Source organism: Rhineura floridana, chromosome 6, assembly GCF_030035675.1.
Source record: "Rhineura floridana isolate rRhiFlo1 chromosome 6, rRhiFlo1.hap2, whole genome shotgun sequence".
Taxonomy (NCBI): domain Eukaryota; kingdom Metazoa; phylum Chordata; class Lepidosauria; order Squamata; family Rhineuridae; genus Rhineura; species Rhineura floridana.
In genome coordinates this window covers 90,109,359-90,124,016 of record NC_084485.1, presented here as the reverse complement: position 1 = coordinate 90,124,016, position 14,658 = coordinate 90,109,359, and the positions used below count along the sequence as shown (strand labels likewise).

At 43.7% G+C, this 14,658-nt stretch overlaps 1 protein-coding gene across 5 annotated transcripts in view; it reads right to left on the bottom strand.

Annotated features, from left to right (window-relative positions):
* The window catches only part of ELAVL4 (ELAV like RNA binding protein 4), a 167,134-nt gene that overhangs the window by 33,222 nt on the left and 119,254 nt on the right, over window positions 1-14,658 (bottom strand). For all 5 annotated transcript variants that reach the window (XM_061632941.1, XM_061632938.1, XM_061632939.1 and 2 more), the window contains exon 3: window positions 1,866-1,969. In XM_061632941.1, the coding sequence (XP_061488925.1) occupies window positions 1,866-1,969 (104 nt within the window). The remainder of the gene's footprint in view (window positions 1-1,865; window positions 1,970-14,658) is intronic.

The window sequence follows — 14,658 nt, the reverse complement described above, 5'->3', positions numbered from 1 at the left end:
GTGTTACGAGGAAAACGTATGGATGAACATAATCCTCTCTAGTGTGTTTACACAGATCAGACCATGTCACAATGGAAAAATAAACAAGAACATAGAGCAACTATACATGAACGAATGGTTTGAAATGGTTGAAAATCCTCTCTTATTTTCACACCCTAACCAACAAAACGGAGTTATGTGACAGAGACAGGGAAGTGACAGAGATAGCTTTTTTTTAATGCTTCTTACAGATTATTTCATGCCTCTGAAAACCACTCTGCTATTGGGCTTTTCCTGAATTATTCCTTAGCCAACAACCTGGGGTCAAAATCACTAGTTGGCCATTTAAAAGAAGACTGTCATAGCCTTAAAAAAAAACCTATCCAAATTTTAGAAATATTTGAATTAAATGCAGTTTGGCCTTTAGGTCAAGACAAATAACAACCATTGCCCTATGTCACTGCTCCCTCACCCCAAAATACACACTTCAGTGAAGTGAAGAGTGAAAGAGTGAAAAAGGGAGAGAGATAAACACCATCAAAATATTTCAAAACCTCGTGATTTTTATTTTCTGACTGAAGTCATTAATTGGTTAAGTATGAAAGCCTGATATCAGAGTCAAGAGTATATATCTTAGTCAGTACATCTGGAGTTCTAGGATTCTGCTTATCAAAGTCTCCTCCTCATCCCCACCCCGCATTTAAGCCAATAGCATTATGATAAAAACACCAGAAAACAATTGAAAAACAGGAAAAAATGACCAAGCTTTCAAGCAGAAAAATCAAGTGAACACAGCACTAAAATTCCTACCATGACCTTCAATTTAAAGCAAGTTGGGCTGACTGAAACATGTCAAAATTTGGATTATTTTTTTGAATACTGTAAAAGTCTCTCCCTGTCACCCCCCTTTGCTGGTGGGCTTTTGAGCTAGGTGAAGATAACGATTTTGACCTTCAAGTTGAAGTGTCAAGTAAACCACTGACTCAGAATTATATTGCAACGCTCAATACTTGATAAGAGTATTTTGTTTTGTTTCTTCATATTAACTCGAAATATGTAGTAACTACAGGGAATCTTATAGTAAGAAATTTTATACAGTATAAAAGATACCAAATTTTTCACTCTGTTAAGTATATTTAGAAATATGTTAAAAAACAGAATATATATATATATAAATATTAAAGCATGCATGTAGCTTTATTATGAATCAATTTGTATGGAGCTTTGCTCCCTGAAATCCAGAGGATACTACAGCACAGTATCTACAGTTTCCCCCATAGATAACCCCAGTACAGAAAAACTAATGGGATGCAGACAAACTATTTAAGATTAAGATTGCTTGGTCTCCAGTTTATTTCAGGATGTTTTGCTTTCTGGAAAACAAATCCCATGATGAACATTTGGGCAAGATCAATGTGCTATGAAAAACTGGTACTTGATCACCCATTTTTCTAGGGTAATTACCGATGTATCTTGACAATAGGGTGTTTGTTGTATGCCCAGTAATCCCATGACCAGATAATGATAGCTGAAATAGGCAACAAAACCCCATGCAGTAGCCCTTTTGTAAAAAGCCTTTCTTTCTCTCCTAATCTGCTGCAATGGTTTTCATGGATGACTCTAAATGATGAGTTTTTGACATCCTGACTTGAAATCCTGTAATAGTAATTTAAAGATTTTCTCCTTTTTTTAAAAAAAATGGAACAAAAACAGCAGTTTGAAAAGAATAAGAAAATGCCATCTGCTATACACCTTTCCTTTGTCCTAAAACAAGAACTAGTTGCACCCTTGGGTGTCAAGAATGCAACACTGATGAGATAGCCAGACACTGTCTTAACTACACTCTTCCTCCTGAATTTAGCAAAATACTCTTTGTATTCTCTTACCTTTATGGTTTTGGTCTGGAGTCTGAGTCCATTTAAAGTGTTAATGGCTTTCTCTGCATCCTTTGGATCAATATAGTTAACAAATCCATACCCTAAACTCTGCCCTGTTGAAACATAAGAAACAAAAAAAAAGGACTCAGTATTCTTTGCAGCACATGTGTACGATTTCCAAATGGGGGAATGAAATCCTTTTTCTTTGATAAACTTTTTCACCTAGCACTTCCACCCCAATCCAGAAAGTACACCCATACAGTCACACTGCTTTCAGGAGGACTGCTCAGCAATACTTTTTTTATCACTACAGCCTTGCGTTTAACAGGTGCTGAGTCTTCTAGATTCCACAGTGCCCTTAAAACCGTGAAAACTAAATGAATATATTAATAATTTACTAGTGGTCACACTTAACTGAACTTTTTTCTCTACAAGAATCACATTAAGAGGACAGAAGACAAGAGACAGGTAGCAGCAGCATTACATGCAAAAGATTAACAGTTTTGTGTTATTTTAATTAAGAAAAATAATTTTAAAAATTGGTTGTAGAAGCAAATCAAGTTTAATTTAAAGGGAAAAAAATATAATACTTAAACTAAAACAATGTGTATCAGTAGCCAACCAAATTCTTACAAACAAGAAACTTTCTTAAGAAACCCTTCATTTATTTTATCTCATCTGGTAAAAATTGTATTTATTTACGATATGCACCACCTTTCAGCAGGAAAGGGAGTCATATTAAAAATACATTTAAAGCAATAGAAAAATATCTAGAAATCAGAGCACTAAAAGCCAACAAATCAGCTTACTGCACTGCTGCCTTGTCTATGACAGCACATACACAATCAGAAGTGACAGAGTATCATATGCCAGGATAGATGATTACTCAGTACTCTGCACTGCACTCATGGGGGAATGATGCTGGGAAGAACAAAATAGTAAAACTGTTTCTGTATTCGGATGGCAGGAGCCCATTTGAGCAGCCAAAATCTCAGCAGCTTCTGTTCCATTGGTAGTGTTTGTGTTTGTATTTCACAGATCAACTTTATCCAGTACGAACACAGTGTAGTTTGGTAACATGATGCTAGTTGCATACCATAGCAATTTACACAGATGTGGGATGACCTTGGGCTTGTAACACGTTAAGAAAGTTTGACCAAGGCAAACTGAGGTCATCCCTCTACATTCAAACAACAGAACTCAGCCCTCTCTCATACCACAGATAATACAAATAATTATTGTAAAAATGGTAACCAATGCCAGTCAATATCACTCAGCAACAGTTTACAGGACCCCCAAACTCATTTTTTCTTAGTTTGTTATAGCTTTACATCCATATGTGCTATGGTCTCCACAGGAAAAATCTAAATGTTCCTTTTATTCTACATTGGACCCTCTGCTGCCCCCAATTTGGTTGGTTAAGCAGCTTTTAATATAATTGATTACAAGGTACTTGATGAAGCTGATAGGTTAAGCAATAAGTGGAGCCCTCCTACTATGGAATGATAGTCCCAAAGGCTAGAGATAGGTGACTGAATAGTCTTCCTGTCTCCAGTGGGAAATTTCAATCTTATTTAATTATGAGGCCACAGAACGAGAAACTGACATTTAGAATGAAAAGCTATCAGGATGCTCTACGTTTTCTGTCTTAGAGCTTATCCACACGTGAGTGTAACTTTGTACTAAAGAAGCTGTTTTTACAATTGCAGTAGCTTTTCAAGGTCTACACTAATTGCTCAATGGCAGCTTCCAATACACTGTTTTCCTTTCACACAAGTAGGCGTTGCTCTGGAAAGGTTTAGTATTGCTGTTTCCTTGTGGCTCCACCCCAAATTTTACATGTTTACTCTCTCCAGAGTATCAATATTGTTAATGAATAAGGGGAGGTTTTTTTGTCAGTTTCATTGCTTCTTATCAATTGCACTCAGCTCCCTACTCCAGTTGGGGTGCAACTGACACGAAAAAATGTGAAACTGATTAGAGGGGGGAGTGAGTGAAAGGCAAAGTAGGTGGTGGCTGCAGCAGCTTTTGTGGGCGGCAGAGAGAGAGGAAGGGGGCTATGGGACATAAGAGAGCCCACCCACTAAAAAACATCAAAGCAAAGCGCCTACACAGAGGAGAGCAGTGAAGCTGAGACGGTTTTTCCTTTCCTTTTCACATTATAATTGGATTGGGTTGATATGGATTTGAAGGGGGAAATTGCGTTATAGCTTCTGCTTGCCTGCAATGTCATGTCAACCATGCAAATTACAAAGGAATGCAAGTAGCACCACACACACACTAAATCGCTGTGTGGATGAGCCCTTACTTTCTGAGTTTAACTACCCACTGGGGAACAAGATATGGGCAAGGCAGTTGAAATTGCATTCAGACAAGATGAAAGGGCAAGTTTTCAGGTTCAAACTGATTGCAAGAGAGTTGGTTTAGTATAGCGGCTAACAGTGTAATCCAGTACATGTCTACTCAGAGTAAGCTCCCAAGTTCAATGGGACTTACTCCCAGGTAAGTGTGTATTAGATTGCAGCCTAAAATACTGAGCTGCAAACAAGGAAACCTGGATCAAATTCCATCCCTAACATGACCTCCTTCCCTCAGCCTCCTTCCTGCAGTGCAGTTAAAAATACACACCTACCTTACAAGGTTGCTTTAAAGACTGCAACAAGATAATTTATGTGATCAATTCAGAACTTACTACATACATTCTAAGCAACACCACCAATATGGGATGAATCACTGTTCCATAGCAAGCTCAGTCTCTTTCCCATTCAGGAGAGTTAATCTAAGGTACAGCAAGACAATGCTCTCATCATGTATCACATGTTCACGTTTTCAGCTGATAAAGTTCTTCACAAGATGATTTCAGTTAAGTGCAAATTCAGATGAAAGTAATTACTTTCCTAAGGTTCTGTCAATGGGAACTTCAACCACACCACACCACACCATATGCAGTACAGTAGGCAATATGATGAAAATGCAAGCCAAGAGCAAGGGAAGTGCTGGTTCACCTTCCCATCAGCTGCAACATTTTTGCTGCAGGCTGAGGGTGGAAGGCAAATGACCTTTCCACTACTGTGACAGCTACTTAGCTAATACTTTAATTAAACTTCTATAAAGTGAAGTAGTTGTCACTTGCCTCCTTTAGAACATCTGTAGCATTACTCATGCTGTAATATCCAGTGCAATATTGTGTAGCGAAGAATGGAAGTTTGAAAGATGATAATTTTTTCTGCCCCATCTATCAGAAACAGTCATACTATACGCTGTTACATGCATGCTACTGCTGATTAATAGAGATGTGCACAAGAGCTCAGTCTTTTATTAGCTTTCTCTGTCACCAAACCTCAAATTAATTTTTAAATCTGCTCTGTGAAGTAAAAGCCCAAGAAGTTCCACTGGTAAGTATAAGTGGTAAGAGACTGTTTTTCAAATAATTTAAAATCTGTAAGTTTAAAAAGCAGTTTAGGGATTTATTATGAGGGCTGCTGAAAGAGACACAGACAGGAAAACTCAAGTGCATGAATTATTTGAACATGTGTGTGTGTAAACGAGTGTGTGTACATATCTCATTAGCTGCAGCTGAAATATTCAGAGAATGAGCTGGTCAGAAGCAAGGTAAGTACTCATTACTAAACCTAGCAGGCAGCAATGAGAAAATGGAAATTTTACTCACCGTGAATTTCTATTTGTAGATAGTGCTGGAGGACATTCCTAAGTAGGGATGCCTCCTCCTACTGGTCGTGACAGGCAGGGTCTCTAAGCTTCTTGGTATCCTCTCCTGGGGGAGGAGTCGTCCCTCTCTCCAGACCGAACTGACAGAGCCAGGAACCCTCCTCAGGCCCCATATCCACATCTTCCCAGACGACCCTAAAGTGGAAGCCTATACCAGGAGATAGCTGAAGAAAAGTGACAGACCAACACAGAACCAACGTGCTGGAGGACAGGTCACACATGAAGACACACAATACTAAACAACGTGTGCAAATGTAAGGCGCTGGCAGAAGCCCCAACTCCCCCACTCCCCCTTCTGCTCCAGAAGGTTGAAGCAGAGGAATGAGAGGTGGGTAGAATGTCCTCCAGCACTATCTACAAATAGAAATTCACAGTGAGTAAAATTTCCATTTTTGCTAGATAGTGCTGGAGGACATTCCTAAGTAGGGATATGACAGAGCAGTGTACTAGGACTCCGGGTGGGATTCCTCTAGCTAGGAGGCAACACCTTCTGGAGCACCTTCCTGCCAAATGCAGCATCGGCTGATGAGAATGAGTCCATTTCATAGTGCCTGATAAAAGTGTGTGGAGAAGCCCATGTAGCCGCCCTACAGATATCCATTATGGGGAACCCCCCCTTAAACGCTGCTGAAGCCGCTGCCCCCCTAATTGAGTGTGCTGTGGTACCCAATGGAGGTTCCTTACCCAGAGCTTCATATGCATGTGCTATAGCCGCTCTGAGCCAGCGTGAGATAGAGTAGGTTGTCACCTTACACCCCTTTGATTTCCCAGAGAAGGCCACAAAGAGGGCCTCAGACCTCCTGAACTCTAAAGTACGAAGAGCCCTCCTCACATCAAGTGAGTGCCACCTACGTACCTGGGCACAGGAGGGAGCGGTGCAGAATGAAGGGAGAACCACTTCCTGCGACCTATGGAAAACAGAATTGATTTTAGGTAGGAATGCCGGGTCTGGTCGGAGGACAACCTTGTCCTGGTGGAACACGTACAGTTGAGGGTCCGAAGATAATGCCCCCAACTCGGAAACTCTGCGTGCCGATGTAATGGAAACCAGAAAAACTGTTTTGAATGTCAAGAGGTTCAGAGGGCAGGTAGCCATCGGTTCAAATGTCGGTCCTGTCAACGTCGTCAGCACCCAGGTAAGGTTCCAGTTTGGAAACCTGTGAATCATTGATGGGGAAACCAGCGTCACCCCTCTTAAAAAACGTTTAAGGAATGGGTTGGAGGAAAGCGGGGGGCCCCCCAGGCATAACAAAATGCTACTAAGAGCTGCAGCTTGTCTCTTGATTGTGGCTGCGCTCAGACCCTTATCTAGGCCCGACTGGAGGAACCCTAGGGGACCCCTGACGTCTCGAGACCAAGGTTCCACTGTATTTGCAGAGCACCAGGACAAGAAAACCTTCCACGTGGACGAGTAAACCCGGTTCGTGGACTGTCTACGTGAGGCCAGTAGCGTGTCGAGCACTTTCCCCTTAAAGCCCTTACCGCTCAACCACAACCGCTCAGTCTCCAAGCTGTTTGCTGGAACAGCTCTGGTCGAGGATGGCAGACTGATCCCTGATCGAGAGGGTACCTGCCAGGGTGTCTCGACTGACATGTTGAGTAGGTCCGGAAACCAGGGACGTCGAGGCCCATAGGGTGTCATTATAATAATTTCCGCCTTCAATGTCCAAACCCGCTGGATTGTGCGTTGTATCAGACCAAACGGAGGAAAGGCGTACAGGAGGCCTTGTGGCCACGGTGTGACTAGTGCGTTTGTGCCCTGAGCCTGGTGACACGGATTTCTTGTGAAGAACCTGTCTAGCTGTGTGTTAGCGGGTGTGGCAAAGAGATCCACTACTGGTTTTCCCCACCTGTGCTCCACCTGTTGGAAAACGTCTGGGTTCAGTTGCCATTCTGCCTCCTTGATGGCTGTCCTGCTGAGCCAGTCGGCTACAAAGTTGTTTGTGCCCGCCAGGTGTTCGGCCTTCAGAGAGGCAAGATGCCTCTCCGCCCATTTGAACAGGCGCTCCGCCTCGAGCATTAGGCCCTTCGATCTCATGCCCCCTTGTCTGTTGACATAAGATTTCGCCGATGAGTTGTCGGTGCGTATGAGGAGATGCTTCCCCTTGATCTCTGGGGCGAAGGCCTGTAGGCCCAGTCTGATGGCCCGTAACTCCAGTATATTTATATTGAGCTCCGCCTCCATTGCAGACCATGTCCCCTGGGCTACACTGTGGTCCAGGTGAGCCCCCCATCCGTACAAGCTCGCATCTGAGGTCATGATTATGCGTGGAGGATCTTCCAGACTGACTCCGTGGGCCAACTTCTGAAGTTCCAGCCACCACCGGAGCTCTGTCCGTACTGTTGGAGGCACGGAGACCGAGCGTCTGTGTCGTAGGAGAATTGCCTCCTGGTAGGACAGAAGGATCTGTTGTAGAGTTCTTGAGTGAAACTGGGCCCACTGAACTAGGTTGTATGCCGACACCATGGACCCCAAAAGCCGAGCTAGCCTCATCAGGTCCAATGCTGGTGCAGCAACTGCTTCCTGAAGCAACAGCTGAAGTCTCAAGGCCCTTTCTTCGGTGAGCCTCATGCGGAAAAGTTGCATGTCCACGATCACCCCCAAGAGTAGAACAGTTTGGGATGGGGTCAGCATGCTCTTCTCCAAGTTCACTATGAAGCCCAGCCCTTGGAGCCATGATACAGTGAGATGGGTACCTGTGTGTGACTGGTCCCAGGATGTTGCTCTCACCAAGATGTCATCCAGATAGGGATGCACGCATATCCCCATTCTGAGATGTGCCACCAGAACCCCCAGTACCTTGGTGAAAACCCTTGGTGCTAAGGGAAGGCCGAATGGCAAGGCCCTGTACTGGAAGTGTCTGTTGTCGTATGAAAACCGGAGAAAGCGCCTGTGTTGTCTGCAGACTGAAATGTGTAGATACGCCTCGGAGAGGTCCACAGAGGCCAACCATTCCTTTTGTCAACTAAGAAAAAAAAATTGAATATACCCCTGATTTCCTCTCTGAGGGAACTACTGGCTCTATTGCCCGGATGTTCAGCAGGTGATGAATAGCTTCCAGGTAGCGCAGGTGCTTCTCCGGCCTTCGAGACCTTGGGGTGGGTCGAAACCGGTTGTGTGGAATGCGAAGAAACTCTATGGCATATCCCATGGACACCGTGTCCAGCACCCATTTGTCTGAGGTGATGCCTCTCCAGCGGGGGGCAAACTCTAGAAGCCTTGCTCCCACTCCGCGAGAGGCCTCTGGCAACCGCCAGTCAGGAGGAGGAGCCCTTTTGGACTCCCTTCTGGTTCCTCCCTGAGGAGAATGGGGTGCCTCCCGGTTTAGTGGAGGAAGCGTGTCCACCCCCTTAGTCTTGTCTGCCCCAGCGAAGCCTGTTGGAAGGCTGACTGCGAGATCTAGAGAGCTGTTTTGAGGAACAAAAAAAACTGGTTCTGCCTGCCCTTCCGTTCCTCTTTTCTGGCCATAGGGAGTGCTTTCTTCTTGTCCCTAGTTTCCACCAGGTGGGCCTCTAGAGGCTCCCCAAATAGCTTAGAACCTGAAAAAGGTAGGGCAGTGAGGCGGATCTGTGACCCTGAGTCCACCACCCACTGCCTGAGCCAAATGTTACGCCGTGCCACAGTGGAGGCAGCCATAGAGCGCGCTGCAAACTGTAGGGCATCCATGGATGCGTCAGCTGACAGGGCCGAGGCGTACGCCATTTTCTTTAACCCATCCTTTACAAATTTTGGGACATCGTCCCGTGCCCCAAGCTCTTCAGCCCACATAAAAACCGCTCTAGAGAAAACTGAGGAAGTGGCTGCGGCTCTGAAGCCGACTGCATCTGCCTCAAAGCTCCTGCGAAGAGCCCCTTCGACTCGCTTGTCGCACTGGTCCTTAGGCCCCCCCCCTTCTGTTGGGATCACTGCAGAGCTAGCAAGAGCAGCAATAGGCGGGTCCACTGTGGGAAAACGCAGTCTTGCCATGATCCTGTCGGCAAAGACGTAATGTTTCTTTGCCCACTTGGCAGGTGGCTTTGGTTTGCATGGTGATGACCATTCAGCATCCCACACGTCATCAAATGCCTGGGGAAAGGGAACTGAAACCTGCTTAGTGTCCATGGAGGGGAAAGCCTTTTTTGCACCTGCCGAGGCTGACTGAGTGGGTGCATCGCCTCCCGCCTCAGCCTCTGGCAGTTGCAGCACTCTGCGGGCCTTGGAAAGGAGCGGCTGAAAAACCTCTGGAGCTAAGAGTCTGGGTTGCGTCTGGATGACCTCTATTTCCTCACCAGAAAGCTCCCCCTCTTCCCTGTCCTGCTCGAGTAGGTCTTCAGAATCTGACAGTACCACCTGTGGAACAGGAGCCTGCCTGGGCGACTGTGCCTGCGCCTGCCGAGCCTGAGCCATAGAGGATGAGGGACCTGCATGAGTCTGTGAGGAGGATCGCCTTGCTACCCCCCCCAACGCGCTATGACCAGGGGGCTCCTTGTCACCCCTTGGTGCATCCTTAGCCGGCTCACTGTGTAAAATGCAGGAGGGTGGGGGCGAGCCTCCCCGCCTCATGGCTTGATTGGAAAGGGAAAAGGACCTGGAATGGCTGTCTCTTAAAGGTGAGCTGCCATGCCCGTCCTCCCTGCTGGAGCCTGTGGAGGAGGATAAGCGCCTCCACTTTCCCCTGTGGCAACGCTTCCTCGAATGTTTGCGCTTCTTACTTTTACGTGCGTGTGAGAGAGAGCCACTGACTTCAGAAGCAATGAGCTCTTTAACCCAGGTCATAAATTTGGGAAACTGAGAGTGGGGGGGGGAAAACATCCATACCTTCATCTAGGAGATTCATCCCCCCGCTGTCTACGCTCTGGGATGGAGAGAAGACTGATTGCTGTGAGTCCTCTAGGTCCCTTGCCTCCCCCACGTGGCAGGGCTCTTGGCGGGAAGGCGGAGAGGAAGCGGGTGAGGCCATAATATGGCGGCCTTGACTCCCTGACGCTGAGGGAAAAGCGCGGGAAGTCACTTTACAGGCGAGCCACGTTAGCGGGCGCCGCTCAACCCCTGCTGAGATGTTCTCCCGCGACGAGTCAAGCCTTTGGCGAAGGGGGGGGAGCCAGGAGCCGCGATCCCACTGAACGCAAGGGTTGCAGAAACGCGGCTCCGTGGAGCGAGGCGAGAGACTCCCGTCTGGGCGGCTGCTGCTCTGCTGGTACGCTGCAGCTAGCTGCGCTCCGCCTTTGTTCGGCCTCCTTTCCGACGCCTGTGAACCCAGCCGGGTTCAGCCTAGCCTCACAAACCCCAGACCCACGGAGTGAAGGTAGGGGAGGGGAAGGAAACAGGCAGGGAGGAAATAAAACGAACGTAAGGAGAGGAGAAGATTAGCATAAGAAAAGATGCTAAGAGGGAGAAGCAGAAAACGAAAGAAAGAAGCTCTAGATAGAGAGGAGAGATTAACTCCAGACCTTCACTGACCGCAGGCAGGGCCGGTCTGGAGAGAGGGACGACTCCTCCCCCAGGACAGGATACCAAGAAGCTTAGAGACCCTGCCTGTCACGACCAGTAGGAGGAGTCATCCCTACTTAGGAATGTCCTCCAGCACTATCTAGCAAATATTGTTTTTAAAAAGCACTACGAAACCACATATACCACTAAACTATATTTCCAAGAAATATCAAAGATTATCTTGGGGACAGCCATAGCGTCCCAAAATGAATTCAACAAGCTTTGATGTAAAATTTCAAACATCTCTACTGTTTGCCTGTAGCCCTGCTTCTGGAACTTAGAAATCACTCAAAGTTCAATTTCATTTGTGTAAATTAATTGTTGATAGAAAAACAGGGATAATGAATGCGTCCCATTTAGTTTCTTTTTTTTTTTTTACAATAATTTTTATTCAGATTTTCATAAAACATACAAAACAAAACCATAAAACATTCAAAGACAAAAAACAAAATCAAAAATAGTTAGACAAAAAAAAATAAAAAGTAAAATATTGACTTCCCATTTGTCACAGATCAAATCAGTTATAGGTCTACAATGTATAACAATCCTGTCTCTTAAATCATATTATAAAATCACTTTCCTCCAGTAGTTATCTTACTTAATCATCAAATCTCATAAACATTACTTTATTCTTTCCACAAAAAGTCAAAGAGAGGTTTCAATTCTTTAAGAAATATATCTATCAATTTTTCTCCAGAAAAGCATGTCGATTAATCCATCTCATTAATAATTATAATAATCTTATTGTCATAACCATAGTCAAAATAAACATTTCGATTAATCCATCTCATCAGAATCTGTTAGGTTCAATAATTTCAATAGCCATTATTCTATTATCCCTATTAGTTCCATCTTCCATCTTCCATCTTCAATAGTCTTGTTAAGTCCAGTAATTTCAGTGTCCAATCTTCCATTATCAGTATTCCGTAATAATCTTGCTGTCATAACCATAGAAATATTAACTTCCCATTTGTCACAGATCAAATCAGTTATAGGTCTACAATGTATAACAATCCTGTCTCTTAAATCATATTATAAAATCACTTTCCTCCAGTAGTTATCTTACTTAATCATCAAATCTCATAAACATTACTTTATTCTTTCCACAAAAAGTCAAAGAGAAGTTTCAATTCTTTAAGAAATATATCTATCAATTTTTCTCCAGATAAGCATGTCGATTAATCCATCTCATTAATAATTATAATAATCTTATTGTCATAACCATAGTCAAAATAAACATTTCGATTAATCCATCTCATCAGAGTCTATTAGGTTCAATAATTTCAATAGCCATTATTCTATTATCCCTATTAGTTCCATCTTCCATCTTCCATCTTCAATAGTCTTGTTAACTCCAGTAATTTCAGTGTCCAATCTTCCATTATCAGTATTCCGTAATAATCTTGCTGTCATAGCCATAGTCATATAGTAAGAGTCTAATGGGAATTTCCTCTATCCCAAATATTTTCTTGCCATCCATTCTGAATAGGTTGCTGGAATACTGCAGTAAAAACATATCTCTGTTCTTTTTTACAAAATGTACTGGCTCATCTCTTGAAAGTTTTTCCCTTGTCACATGGCTGCAGTTAATTCCATAGGTCTTCTCCATATTAGGCTCCATCACATCATTCCAGTCCAGAAGATTATCCATGCCATTGACAACCTTATCTCCAATATCTTCATTAATTTCTTCAGAGATAACATTGAATTCCAAACAGTAGATTTTATTTCTAAAATCCATAAATTCCAAATCTTTTTCCTGTTCCACGTTTGTTCCAGGCTCCAGGGTCTCCTCTCTCACAGGGACCCCTATTTCTTTAAACTCCTGGATCATTTTGCACAATTCAATTTTCAGCTCCTTACAACCCTGTCGCAGGGTTCGTTTCGTTATCTCAATCTCATCCATTATTTTCTGAAACCTAGTTACTTCCAGATTCTCAGCCACTTTCTTGATTGCCATTTTAAAAGAAAAATATAAGAGAACCACTTCTTATTTCAGCAACAATTGGGTTAATACTCCAAACTTGATGACATCACAGTATAAACAGAACAGCCAGCCTTATCTCACTATGCTTAGGAAAACAAAATGTAGTTCCCAGGATCGAAACAATTAATGGCGTCGTCAGGAAACAGATTCGTCAAAATAAAATAAACCAAAAAGAGAGTAATTTCAGACAATATAATATTCTTCAGAATAGAAATCAGGAATAGAAATCTCTCTTCTGTGTATATCTTTAGAATGCAAATCCAGGACAGCTTTTTGCAACAAAAACAGAGATAAGCTGTTAATTAGTGCATAGCAGAGAAGAGTTATAGCTCACCGAAAAGATGTCCAAAGCCGATCCATCTGGCAAATCTCCTTTTACTGCAACAGTTTAAGTCAAGTAAAAAAATATAGAAAGAAGGGTGCTTGCCTGTTAGTCCGTTCTCTCTCTAAAGAAAAGATGAACGTGTCGCTTTATCAGATAGAGCTTGTTGAAAATCCGTCCTTCCTTGTTGGCTGGACCTCGTCTCATAAATCAATGAAATCTAGTCCTCCCAACAAAAATAGGCTTTGAGGTTAATCTCTTCGTTTCTCCCTGCCCGGGAGAAGTTTCATCAGTCAAAAAAAAAAAATGTTTTGACTGATTTATATCTGAATAAGCTTCTTTTGCGGCGGGAGCCCGTCCCAAAAGCAGGCACAGGCTAAGTCACCCTTCCCGGAAGTCCGCGTCCCATTTAGTTTCTGATTGTCCCAAGCCTAACAAACTCAGAGGGAAACCAAACCAAGATGGTGTTTATATTTAAGATGGGCTGATTATCACCTCAGTTTACAGGACCATTTGTCTCCCATGACACGGGGGTAATTTATTAACAAGGGGATTTTAGGAACATCTCTCTTACCTTAAATATGAGGTGGCCAAGGGGTTCTCTCCTCCCCTTCTTTTTAAACAACAATGAACACCTTACAAATACTTCAAGCAGCAGACAGGTTGCCACAACAGGGGAAACCATATTTTTTACCAAAGAATGCAGCCAGGTTGCTGCTTGAAGTGATGATGTGTTTTCTTTTTCTGTTAAAAAGGGGGTATGAGAAAACCCTCTGCCACACTGTATTTAAAGGTAAGATTAAAACTCTTAAAAATTTCCCTGCCCTTCAACTGTGCATGTATGTGGGGCCCAGCACTGATTTATATCAGACCCAATGAAATGTGTAATATTTCCAAGCTGTTATAGCATGAAAACTCCTAGGAAGAAAGAATAGCAGTAGTAACAGAAATAGCAAGAGAGGGTTTCTCAGAATCTTGATGTAGCAGATTCCAACATTTTTGGAGGAGGAAAGATTTGGTCAGTGCAATATTGAAGGAGCGTAAAGATACAGGGGCAGTTTCTGAACTGTCTTCAAAGGCAGCCCTACATACAATGCATTGCAGTAATCGAACCTAGAAGTTACCAGAACATAGACAGCAGAAATTAGGTTATCTCTGTCCAGATAGGGATGCAGCTGGGCCACCTACCAAAGCTGATGGAAGGCACTGGCACCACTGAAGCCACCTGGACCTGAAGTGACAGTGGTGGATCCAGAGGTACCACCAAGTTATGCACCTGTTCCTTCAGAGAGAG